The sequence below is a fragment of the Rhinopithecus roxellana genome, chromosome 12 (assembly GCF_007565055.1).
Source record: "Rhinopithecus roxellana isolate Shanxi Qingling chromosome 12, ASM756505v1, whole genome shotgun sequence".
NCBI lineage: Eukaryota > Metazoa > Chordata > Mammalia > Primates > Cercopithecidae > Rhinopithecus > Rhinopithecus roxellana.
In genome coordinates this window covers 92,191,875-92,205,529 of record NC_044560.1, presented here as the reverse complement: position 1 = coordinate 92,205,529, position 13,655 = coordinate 92,191,875, and the positions used below count along the sequence as shown (strand labels likewise).

The 13,655-nt window shown below is 37.6% G+C and overlaps 1 protein-coding gene across 12 annotated transcripts in view; it reads left to right on the top strand.

Moving 5' to 3' along the window:
• Positions 1-13,655, top strand: part of SCMH1 (Scm polycomb group protein homolog 1) — a 232,628-nt gene that overhangs the window by 174,679 nt on the left and 44,294 nt on the right. For all 12 annotated transcript variants that reach the window (XM_030942574.1, XM_030942568.1, XM_030942572.1 and 9 more), the window contains 2 exons: positions 8,433-8,665; positions 13,145-13,271. In XM_030942574.1, the coding sequence (XP_030798434.1) occupies positions 8,433-8,665; positions 13,145-13,271 (360 nt within the window). The remainder of the gene's footprint in view (positions 1-8,432; positions 8,666-13,144; positions 13,272-13,655) is intronic.

Sequence of the window (13,655 nt, the reverse complement as noted above, 5' to 3'; positions counted from 1 at the left end):
AACAAAAAACAAGAACAACAAAAAACACCAGTCAACAGAGAATTTTATATCCAACATATTCCTCTCAAAATACAGGTGAAATAAAGACAAATGCAGGTAAAGACTGAAAGCATGTGTTGCTAGCAGACTTTCCTAATACTAAAGGTCTTTAGGCTGAAAAGTGACATCAGATTGTAGCTTGAATCCACACAAAGAAATAATGAGCACTGATTTAAGGTTATCACATAGGTAAATAAAAGATAATATACACTTTTACACTTTTATTTTAACTGATTAAAGATAACTGCATAAAGCCATTTAAAAAAAGAGAGAGACCTGGTAGGAGGTAATTAGATCACGGGGGCAGTTCCCCTTTGCTGGTCTCATGATAGTGAGTTCTCACAAGATCTGATGGTTTTATAAGGGGCTCTTCCCCCTTCGCTCGCCACTCTCTCTCGCACCTACCACCATGTAAGACATGCTTCTTCCCCTTCCACCATGATTATAAGTTACTTGAGACCTCCCCAGCCCTGCGGAACTGTGAGTCAATTACGGAACTGTGAGTCAATTAAACCTCTTTATAAATTAACAAGTCTCAGGTATGTCTTTATAGCAGTGTGAAAAATGATTAATACAATATCTAACAAGTAATTCATAAGAAACATGTTTAAAAACTGAACTGTTGGTTCCCTTCCCCAATGTTTAACATCCTAGTAAATGGCATGATTTTCCTCCACATTGCTTAAGCCAATAATATTGGATCATCTATGACTCCTCTCTTTCTTTAAAAAAAATTTTTTTTAATACAGACTGGGTCTCACTGTCACCCAGGCTGTAATGCAGTGGTGTGATCACAGCTCGCTGCAGCCTTGAACTCCTGGGCTCAAGTGATCCTCCCACCTCAGCCTTCTGAGTAGCTGGGAACAGGTGCATGCCATCACTTCTGGCTAATTAAAAAAAAAAAATTTCTAGAGACAGGATCTCGCTATGTTGCCCGAGCTGGTCTCGAACTCCTGGCCTCAAGTGATCCTCCTGCCTCCCAGAGTACTGGGATTACAGATGTGAGCCACCATGCCCGGCCCTCCTCTATTTCATTGGATATGATTTTATACTTTTGTGTTTTGTCTTTGCTAATTTTCTTTCACTGACATCCAGTCATGTCAGCTCTTTCTTCCAATGTATTCTGAATCTAACTAATTCTCATCTTCTCCAATAATATTACTCTCTTCAGAGATTTCAGTTCATCACTATCTTTTGTCTTTTTTGTTTGTGTTTATTTTATATTGATATAAGAGGGTGCTGGATTCATTTCCAACACCCCCAGAACACTCACTTATTCTCCCTTTTGGTTGAAACCCCAGCTGCCCAACCCCACCTGCCCAACCGCTCAAACTATCACTACAGATTAGTTTTTCTGTTTTCAAACTTCATATAAAGATAATTATAAAATACATACTCTGGCTTCTTTTGTCTAACATTATTTCTGTGAGATTCATGTTGCTGCATACAATAATAATTTTTCTTTTTAATTTCTCTGTAATATTCCCCTTTATGAATATACCACATTTTTAAAATCTTTTGGGCCTTTAGGTTGTCTCCAGTTTTGCCTCTTATGAAAAATGCATGGTGACTATTCTAGCACATGGCTTTTGGTGGTCATATCACTCACTTCTCTTGGGTATATACTGAGATGTGGAAATGTTGGGTCATAGGATATACAGCTAAGCAATTTGTCAAAATGATTTACGTTCCCACCAGCAATGTTGAATTCTAGTTGCTTCACATCCTTACCAATATTGTCCTTTAAATTTTAGCAGTTTTGGTGGGATATAGTGTCCCATAGTTTTAATTTACATTTCTGTATTACTAATAGTATTCAACAACTTTTTGTATGCTTATTTGCCATTATACTCATTTTTGTGAAGTGCTTCATCAAGTCTTATCCATTTTGTAAATTGCCCAGTCTTCATTATTGATTTTTGGGCATTCTTTATATATTCTGGATATTATTTTTCTTATGTATGTGTTTTGTGTATCTTTTCCCACTTCCTGGGTTTTTTTCATTTTCTTAATATTGTCCTTTGATTAAGAGAAATATTTTGTTTTAATGAGGTCATATATATCAATCTTCAGTCTTTGATAATTAATGCTTTTTGTGTCCTGTTTTAATAAATCTTTGTCTGCCCCCATAGTTTTGAAGGTATTCTCATTTGTCTTCTTCTAGAAATTAGATGTTTTAGCCTTCACATTAATTTTCGTATCTGGTGTGAAATAGAATTCAAGTTTAATTTTTTTCCATATGGATACCTATTTGACTCACCACAATTTTATTGAAAAGACTATTTTTTCTCTCCACAGAATTGCAAGGGCACATTTATCATAAATCAGATTACTATATATGTGTAGTTAATTTTGGAACTCTCTATTTTGCTCTGTTGATTCATTCATCTACCCTTGCACCAATAATATATGTCTTTTTATTTTTTTTTTAAGACAGTCCTGTTCTGTCACGTACACTAGAGTGCAGTGACACCATCATGGCACGATGCAGCCGTAAGCTCCAGGGCTTAAGTAATCCTCCCACCTCAGCCTCCAGAGTCACTGGGACTACAGGTGTGCACCACCATGCCCAGCTAATTTTTAAAAAAAATTTTGTAGAGACTGGGTTATGCTATGTTGCAAGGCTGGTCTCAAACTCCTGGCCTCAAGCAGTCCTCCTGCCTCAGTCTCCAGAGTGCTGAGGTTACAGGCATGAGACACCAAGCCCAACCAGTAATATATGTGTAAATTACTGTAACTTTATAATGAATCTTGCTATTTGATGATTCACGTTCTCCAGCTTTGCTGTTATTCATGAAGATTGACTTGGCTACTATAGGTCCTTTGCATTTCCTATTAAAATTTAGAATTAAATTGTCAATTTGTATACATACACCACACATTTCTTTAGAAACTGCTGAGATTTTGATTGGAATTGCATTGACTCTAGATCAGTTTGATGAGAGTTGACACCTAACAGTGGTAACGCTTTCAATCTATGAATGTAACATCCCTTCGTGGCCATGTGGTATCTACATCTTCTTTAATTTCTCCTATCAATGTTTTATAGTTTTCAGTGCAGATGTCTTGCCCATCTTTCACTGAATACTTGATGTTCAAATAACATCAAGTATTTTGTGGATTTTTAAATAATTTTCAGATTGTTGCTATTTAGAGAAATACATTAGATTTTTACATATTAGATTTGTATCTAGTGACCTTTCCAAATTCATTTTTTTATTTTAATAGATTTTGTAGACTTGTAGGGAGGAATATTTACATAAACAATCATGTTGTGTACAAGTAACACTTCTTCCCTTACAATCTATATTTATAGATTTTATTTATTTTCGTTTCCTTATTGCATTGACCTCCAATACAATGTTGAATAGAAGTGGTGATAGTAGTTACTTTGTTTTATCCCATAATTCAATAAGAAGTGTTCAATATTTCACCATTAAGAATGCTGTTGGTTATAGTTTTTTTTATAGATGGCTTTATCTAGACTAAGGAAATTCTCTTTTATTCCTAGTTTATTGATAATTTTTATCCTGAATGGGTATTGAATTTTGTCAAATGCTTTTTCTTCATCTATTGAGATGATATATGGGCTTTTTCTTTCATTTAGTGAATGTATGTGTTCAGCTGATTGTATTTTCCATTGTTAAACAACCTTTGTATTTCTGGAATAAATCCCACTTAGTTATGATATATTATCCTGCATGTTATGATATGATATATATAGGATTATATATCTGATACACATATATAGAGAGCTAGATTTAATTTACAAATACTTGGTTAAAGATTTTGCATCTATGTTCATGAGGGATATTAGTCTAGTTTTTTTTTTTCTTGTAACATCTTTGTCATGTTTTGGTATGAGGGTTATGCTGGCCTTATAAAATGAAATGGGAAGTGTTCCCTCTTCTATTTTTCAAAAGAGACTTTGCAAGATTTGTTATTATTTCTTCTTTAAATATTTGCTAGAATTCACCAGTGAAGCCATTTAGGCCTGGGATTTTCTTTGTGGAAAGATTTTTAATTGCAGTTGCAATTTTTTTTATTATATATGAGGCTTTTCATATTCTGTTTTTTCTTGTGTCAGTGTTATTTTTTGCTTTATTTTGTTTTTTAAGAGATGAGGTATTCACTCTGTAATCCAGGCTCAAGTGCAGTGGTGCGATATAGCTCACTGCAACCTCGAACTGGGCTCAAGTGATCCTCTCGAGTAGCTAGGGCTACAGGCACACACCATTTGTTTTTGTAGAGATGGGGTCTCACAGTGTTGCCCAGGCTGGTCTTGTGTGGCGTTTTATCTCAATTTTCGTATTTTTTGGCATAAAGTTATTTATACTATCCTGTTCTCTTCCCAATGTCTGATGGATCTATGATGAAATTGTCTCTGCATATTCTATATTTATTAGGTATATGTATCAGGTAGGTTGGTTGGTTAATTGGTTATTCATGTTATTAGTTTTCTTTTGGTTAGTGTTTATAGAGTATATTATTTTCATCTGTTTGCTTTTATCTTCTTGTGTTTTTATGTTTTGAGTGTCTTTGTATCTCGGGGCCCTCTTATAAACAAATATAACTGAGTTCTGGGGTTTCTTTTGTTGGTCTGGTTTGTTCATTTATTCCTACCGATTGTTTTACTTAACCCACCTTTATTTAATATAATTATTTATTTGGGTTTAAGTCAACATTTTGCATTTTGCTTTTTTGTTTTCTATTTGTCCAAGTTCTTCCTTATTTCTTTATTCCTCTGTTCTTACCTTCTTTTGGATTAATCAAGTATATTTTATTATTCGACTTCTCTCCCCTTAGCTTTTTAGTAATACATTCTTATCACTGATAATTCTTTAATTAATTGCCCTATGCAAATATGCATATTGGACTTGTCAAAATCTACCTTAAAGAAGTGCTCTAAACACTCCCAAATAATGCAAAATTCATACCAAAATTTGGCTCCATTTACTCTTCACTTTGATCCTCTGTGCTATTGCTGTCATATAACTTATTAATACATATGTTATAAATGGCACAAGTCATTTTTATTGTTTTAAATAATCAGTATCCTTTTGTATCAACTCACATGTTTACCCTTTCTTGTGTTCTTTATCTTTCCTGTAGTTTCATGTTTCCATCTGGAATTACTTTCCTTCAGCCTGGAGAACTTCCTTTTCATTTTCCATAGTTAGGTCTGCTGGTGACAGATTCTCTCAGCTTTGATTATCTGAAAAATCTCATTATTTTACCTTTATTTCTGAAGGATGTTTTCACTGGGTGTATAATTCTACCTTTGGTAGTTTGTTTCTTTTAGCCCTTTAAAGATACTATTCTACTGCTTCTTGCTTACACAGTTTTATTGAAGAGACAGCTATCACTCTTATTGTTGCTCCTGTAATGCTGTTTTTCTCTCTGAGTGCTTTTTAAAATGTATCTTTGTATTTCCTCCCTTTCATTTCATCTGTATTTCATCTTTTGTATTTTCAGCAGTTTGACAATTATGTGTTTTGGCATAGTTTTCTTTGTATTTTTCCTACTATGGATTGCTGAATCCATAGGCATACTGAATCTGTGGGTTGATGTCTTTCATTAGTTAGAGATAAAGTCTCTGCTGCTATCTTTTCATGTATTGCTTTTTCTTCATTCTATCTGGGGTTGCAGCCACTCATATTTTGGACCTATTGACTGTGTCTACTTATCTCTAATGCTATAAAATATTTTTTCATATTTTCTCACTGTACTTTATTTTGGATGTTTTCTATTTTTTCATCAAGTTTATCAATCCTTTCTGTTGGCTCTTGTCTGCCCTTAAATCTATGCAATGAGTTCTTCCTAATACTGTATTTTTTAGTTATAATATGTCCATTTAATTTTTATATAGATATTTCTGTGGATACTATCTATCTTTTCTTACATTTTGTTCATCTTTTTACATTTTAACATCTTAATTATGATTTTTTAAAAATCTGTGTGTTTGTTCCATTATTTGGATAATATATGGGTCTCTTTCTATTGCCTGTATTTTCTCTTGATCACACTGTTTTGACTCTGTTATGTCTAATAATTTTTGTAGTATGCCAAACATTTTATATTAAAAGAACTATTGAGGCTTCAACTGGTATCTTCCATGAGAAAGAATTCTTCTTTTCCTCTGGTAGACTAATAGGATAGGACCTGATCACCTCAATCTAATTATGGATTGAGTTAGACCACGTCTGGATTGTGCCTACGGTTTATCCTTGTTTTTTGGACATGGATTGAGAACCTAATTTATATCTTCTTAGCCCTGAAACACTGCAGGAGATTGTCCTACCCTTGAGAGGTCTGGGGCTTAGTTTTATTACCTCTTACCCCTTATAGTTTCAAAATATCTTTAAGAGGAGATCAGCCATGTGTTTGGGGTATACCACCTACTTCTAGTGGAACCTTGTCTCCTAAAACCACAAGATTATAAAAGCTTTTTAAAAGCTTTAAAGTTCCAGTGTGCTGACCCAAAATTCAGCAAATACCCAGTGAGAAAAACTGGCCACATGAAGGGGCTCCTTAAGTTTCCAGTTTGTCACAGCAGCTCTCATTTCTCTTTCTTCCAATGGAGCCCCTCACCACATGCCAAGCCCGATCCTTAGTTTATGCCAAAATTAGCAGATGCCCTCAGGAAAGAAAACAGTATCAGCTACCTCAGAGGCCATCCCCTGGAATTCCAGTTCATCTAATCCTCATGACAGCTCTGTGCTGTCTTTAAATAATTACTCTGACTTTTTCTAGTTGTTACATCGTTAACATTGTACTACCACTATCTCTTCCTACCTGGAGGCCTAGGAAGTATTATCTTCTACCTGCCCTATATAATAGTTTATTAACTGGTCTCCCTAATTCTACTCTCGTCCCTCTCACAAAGCAGTCGGAGTGGTCTGTTTAAGTATATCTTGTCCCTCCCCTGCTCAAAACCCTCCAGTGGCTTCCCTTTATATTTAGAATAAGTTCAGTTCATTTTCACAGGCTACAGTCCTACACAATTTTACTGCTACTCACTCTCTAACCTAATTTCTCTCTACCCTCCCCCTTGCTCACTCAATTACAGCTCTACTGACCTCCTTTCCATTTCTCAAATACACTAACATGTTCCTGTCTCATAATCTTTGCGCTTGTTGTTATACCCTCTCACATCTTCATAAGGCATTGTGCCTTTACCTCTTTCGGGAGCTCTGTGTAAATGTCATCTTCTCAAAGAGGACTTCCCTTAAAATTCTGTTTCTTTACCCTGCGTTAGTTTTAATCACAGCACTTAGCACTACCTAACATTTTACTGTATATTGTGCTATTTTTTTAATTTTCTGTCTCTCTCACTAGGAGGTAAGCTCTATGAGAGTGGAAGTCTGGTTTGTTCACTGTTCTATCCCCACGGCTTAGCACAGTGTGTAACTTACAGTAAGTGCTCACTATTTGTAGGATGAATTAGATATCCCTTACCTCAAAAAATTCTCAGTTTAAGGAAAAAATGAATAATTGGAGTAAAATTAAGAAGTACTGTAACATAGATGTCTACAGAATGCTTTGGGAGTAAAGAGAGGGCACTGACTTAGTTGGGACATGGTGAGAGAAGGCCTCAATAAGGAGGTGGCCCTGGATCGAGTGCTGAAAATTTAGTATTGACATGTGTCTGATAAAGAATAATAGCTCAACATACAGGGCTCCTAGAACATGGGGTGGGATGATAGGAAATGACATTAGTCATAATGGGAGAGCGAGATAGGCAGAGTCAGAAAAGTCCTTAGAAATCAGGATAAAGAATTTAGACCTTACCTTAAAGGTAATGAGAAATAAACGTTTTTAAGAGCAAAGGATTTTAAGGAGAGATACTATCAGATGTATATTTCCACATTTTCCTCTACTCCTCACTGCAAGAGTCAGACTAAAACTTCAAGTAGATTGATTTAGAAAATCCCTGGCATAGTTATCAGGGCTCAATTTCAAAACAGAAGTTCTTATCCCCAACTCACTATGTAACTTGGGGAGGGCATTTTGTTCTGTTCTGAGCCTCAGACCTTCATTCTTAGCAGGAGAGAATTATAGGTTTCTAAGAGCCCTTTCAACTCTGAGCCTATGATTCTGTTAATATTTATATACTTCAGCTTTGACTTAGGTCACAATACTTGTCTAAGATGCCTTAGGAAGAAAAATTCAATTTTTTTTTGCATCTGCCAGAAATAATTTAAAACTTCCAATTCCAGCCAATCTAAATTCAGTTTTCTTCAGAGATTTCCTAAAGGTTTAGGTCAAATACCAGGAAACCAGCTTCTTGGAACAAAACTACCTGAGCAGAAGTGGCAAGTCCTTTTTTCCTTCTGGCTGGGATGAGAATGCAGGGGGGAGGGAGGGTGATAGAATGAGTCTTTTTCTTGCAGTTGTGATTCCAAAGAATCCCTATCCTGCCTCGGATGTGAATACTGAGAAGCCCAGCATCCACAGCAGCACCAAAACTGTCTTGGAACATCAACCAGGGCAGAGGGGGCGTAAACCAGGAAAGAAGCGGGGCCGGACACCCAAGACCCTAATTTCCCATCCCATCTCTGCCCCATCCAAGACAGCTGAACCTTTGAAATTCCCAAAGAAGAGAGGTCCCAAACCTGGCAGCAAGGTAGGTAAAATGTGGGTTTCCCAGAAAGGGATAAGGGATTATAAAGGGGTCATTCAGCCAGGCGCGGTGGCTCATACCTGTAATCCCAGCACTTTGGGAGGCCAAGGCGGGTGGATCACAAGGTCAGGAGATTGAAACCATCCTGGCTAACATGGTGAAATCCCATCTCTACTAAAAATACAAAAAATTAGCCAGGCATGGTGGCGGGCGCCTGTAGTTCCAGCTACTCTGGAGGCTGAGGCAGGAGAATGGCGTGAACCCGGCAGGCGGAGCTTGCAGTGAGCAGAGATCGCACCACTCCACTCCAGACTGGGCGACAGAACAAGACTCCATCTCAAAAAAATAAGGCGGGTCGGGGGAGGGGGTTGGGGGCGGTCATTCATCCATACCCATCTCTCTTGGAAAGGGGCATATATGGCCCTCTTCTCTATCTTGTATATGCTTATAAGAGGAATTTCCTAGATCGTCATCCCTACTTGCTACTTGCCTGAGAGTTGGTAACATTAAAGATAGGCTTGTGGAGGATAGGAAACAAATTTTAACTTTGAAAGTTACTCATATTTGAGGAGATTCTGGTCTAGTGTACATGGAAGAAACTGCTCTTTGTTAACCTTTCCAAAGTAGATGTCCATCGTGTGGACAGAAAGCACAAATTAATTCTGTAAATGTGTTTTTTTTTTTCTTTTAATCAGCTTTTTCAGGTTGCATGTAAATGTATTTTTTGCTATCTGTACCTCTTCAAAAAAAATTGAATACCTACTAACTGTCAGACTCTGTATTAAATGCCAATACATACATATCCCATGATTTTCACAAAACCCTAAGAGATAGTGTTAATGTTATTTTATAGTAAATTGAGACTTACAGATGTAAAATGATTTTTCTAAGATCACATGGCTAGTAAATGGCAAAACCTACAGAGATTGGTCCTTAGAATCTACTTCCAAGGTCACTGGTTCCCTAGCATATATTCGCTCTTTCCCACATTTCCTGAGGGACACAACACTTCTAGTGTTCTAGTATTGGAAAAGACAGCTGAGTCAGCTTCACTGAGCACTGTTACTGAAAGTACTACCTCTTAGTCATGGCCTGTTTTTCATGGGTATCTTCCCTAAGGAAGGCATTAATATGAGGAAAAAAAAAAAAAAAAAAAAGACTTCTGTCAGCAGCTTCTCTAGGGCCCCTTTTAGCATCACCTCCTCCACTCGTTTCTTAACTGTCAGGAGATTTCTCTGAATTTCCTCCCTGAACAAGAATACCTGGTTCCAGTATGGAGATGATACCCAGTTCTCCCTGGGCATTCCATCCCAATCTCATTAATTCCTCCCTGGGGCTAGTTTGTTTGTCTCTTGGTTTGTTTTGCTTGTTTATTAGCTTCCACTGACTTCAGTCCTTGTAGAATATAAGCTCCTCAAGGTCAAGAACCTAATCTTTTTCTTTTTTTTTCTCCTGTGGTGCCTTATATCTTAGTCAATATTTTGGGAAATATTCAGAATATGCAGGATGGGTAGGAGGATAGGTGGGTGGGTGCGTGGATGGATGGATGGATGGATGGATGGATGGATGGATGGATGATTTTAGTGATGATGTTACCAATCTCAGTTGTCTCTTATTTTTGGTTTCAGATTCTCAATATCACCTCCTGATCTTCCTGTGTAACACATAATGCTCCTCTTGATCTGTTACCACTAACCCAGGTCCTAATTCATTTTTGCCTTCATTACCCACCTCTCATTCTCATGTTGTAGAGGAGAGGCTGAAGGCCCTAAGGATGCAAAGCCCAGAGAAGCCATGCTTTTGATGATGGCTTTTGATGATGACATCTTGAGGACAGTCAGAAGAGGGAGAAAACTTATCTGGGGGGCTCCAACTAGAACCAATAAATGGAAACTCAAGCAGAGAAGCTTTGTCTCAACATAAAAGGAATAGTTAAATCTATCCCCAAATGGAAGTAATGAGCCCCTATAACTAGAGGTATTTCATCAGGGACTGGATGACTCTATAGGAGGGATCTTTTAGGGAGAGGGAATTATAAGTATTGGGTAGATGGTTGGGTTAAATAGCCTTTAAGATCATTCAGAACTCAAAAACTGATTCTGTGATTGCCTCTGCTCTGCTCCCTCAGGAAGTCTTGAACGTAGTAACCAAAGTACTTTTTCTTTCCAGCCTTCTTGAAAGCAGTCATTCTCATCTTTTCCTGTATTTTATGTCCTAGCATTTGATACTCTAATTCTCCTTTGTGTTCTTTTGCCTACCCCTACAAGTGTATATGCCTTCCACTTCACCTGTGAGCCTTATATCCCTTTTTGTTTGTTTTGCTTTGATTTTTGAGGCGGGGTCTCACTCTGTCACCCAGGCTGAGTACAGTGACATAATCATTGTTCACTGCAGCCTTGACTTCCTGGGCTCAAGTGATCCTCCCACCTCAACCTCCCAAGTAGCTGGGACTATAGGCATGTGCCACCATGCCCAGCTAATTTTTTAAAAATTTTTTGTAGACATGGGGCCTTGCTATGTTGCCCAGGCTGGTCTCAAAACTCCTGGGCCCAAGCAATTTTCCCACCTAGACCTCCCATAGTGCTGGGATTACAAGTGTGAGCCACCATGGCTGGCTTTATATCTCTTTTTGAAGCAGAGTAGTCTTGTGGATAGAGCATAAGCTTTAAAGCCAGACATACTTAGGTTTAGATCTTATCTCCATATGTTACCACCTGTATGACTTTGGGAAGACTTCTCTGGGTAAAGTCCTGAGCCCATTTTATCACCTGTAAAATGGAAATGAGATAATGTATGAGTACATATAATATTGTACATGTACCTCTCTCAAATAGGTTTACATTATTCAGGCACCAAACCTACCAGGCTTGTTCGTTTAGGGACCCAATGAAATCCTACCATCAACTCATTGAAGTTGAAGTGGTATTTCCTTCCTTCCCTGACTCATTCGTTACTTATTTGGATTTTCACTTTTAGCAGTAAAAAAAACATGAGCAGATGTTCACTTTCAATGTGTGTTTTGAATGCTTCATGAGAGTTTCATGATTGCTTTCACAGGCAAAGCCATCTTATATATGCCTGCTGTCATCAGAGCTATCTCTTTAGAGAACATACTCCTAGAAGGCAGACAGGTTGATATGGCTCCCAGCAGTTACCCCTACATGAAGCATTTAGTAAAAGTGGATTTTTGGATCTCTGTGATGGTTATGTTTGCCTTGCATTCAGAAAGGCTTTTAGCCAGACGTAGTGGCTCCTGCCTATAATCCCAACACTTTGGGAGGCCAAGGTAGGAGAATCGCTTGAGCAGGAGGAAGTTCGAGACCAGCCTTGGCAATATGAGACCTCATCTCTACAAAAAATTTATAAAAGTAAGCCATGCGTGCTGGCACACACCTGTAATCCCAGCTACTCAGGAGGCTGAGGGGGGAGGATCACTTGAGCATGGAGGTGGAGGTTGCAGTGAGCCAGAACCATGCCACTGCATGCCAGCCTGGACAACAGAGCAAGACTCTGTCTCAAAAAAAAAAAAAAAAAACAAAAAAAGGCTTTTTAGGAAACTGTTTCTCAGAAGAAAACCTGAGATCCTTCTCCCCCAAAAACTGCCCTGAACAGTGTAGGGGAAATAATAGATTTCTCAAATCATCTTTATTATTTCCTCTATTATTCTATACTGCATGCTTCATAAAAAATTTTATTTACACTTATTTTATGCTAAGTACCATGCTAAGAATTGTACTTAGAACCAGACTTTCAGAGTTCCAGGTGAATAGGGATACTGGTATATAAACATATCATGACAATATATTGACAAATGCAACAGTTCAAAAAACAGAGGTAACATAAAAGAGACAATGATTAGAGAAAAACTAGAAAAGCTTATTAGATAAACAAATTTGTAAAATAAATTTTAAAAAAGAGAGCATTTCAAGTGGAAGAGACATCATTGTAAAGGTGTGGACCAGGTAAAATTGCAGTTTTTAAAGAAGCAATAGAGATTTACTAGAGTAAGAGATTTAAGGGAAAGAAGGGCAGGTAATGAGGTGAAGAGAGAGGCACACAGAGTAAAGTTGTTTGTAGAGTTAGAAGGGTCATTTCTATTTTTTATTTGTTTCCATTTTTAAAGAGACAAAGTACAAAGTAATGTCAAAGCAGACTTAAACTATAGCATATTTTGCTTTTGTTTGCCCAACTAATAAGGGATCTGGAACTTCATATGATAATATTGAATCTAGTATAAAAGATAATACATTAAGCTTTGATCCTACAAAAGACCAGAGGCTTGTATATAGATTCAGAAAATGTCTACTAAGCATTTGCTACAGGTATATGTATAGCTTTAAGCCAGATGCTGTGTAGAAAACAAGGATAAAACACTATTCCATCCATAAATATATTTTTGCTTCATGGGTGAATTAAGTGCCAAGAATAGAGAATGAAAAGACCTGTCATGGGTAGCAATTTTTTCCCCATTCATTTTGACAGAGGAAACCTCGAACTTTGCTGAACCCACCACCTGCCTCACCAACAACCAGCACTCCTGAACCGGATACCAGCACTGTACCCCAAGATGCTGCCACCATCCCCAGCTCAGCCATGCAGGCCCCCACAGGTAAGAGCAGATGACAGGACTACCTGTGCACAAGCCCCAGACCTAGTGTCTGCACTTTCTTTTGTCTTACACCAGTAATTAGCGCCTTTCCACTTGTAAACCTAAGTAAAATCTTTTAAACAATTTTTATCTTTGGCATTTGAAATAATGTCAATCAAACTTAGGTAAGTTTTCTGTGAACTCAGGGATGGGGAACTAATGCAGGGACAGCACCAAGAGCTCCCTGGCCTAGTTTAGAATAATAGCCTTCCTTCCCAGTTAGGGGTGTTCCCTTCTGAGTGATCCCTTCTACCTTCCAGAATCCTCCCAGCATTCAGTAGTGGTGCCACCCTTAAAATGCATATGAAATTTCTCTGATTTTTTTTTTTTACACAATCATTGATG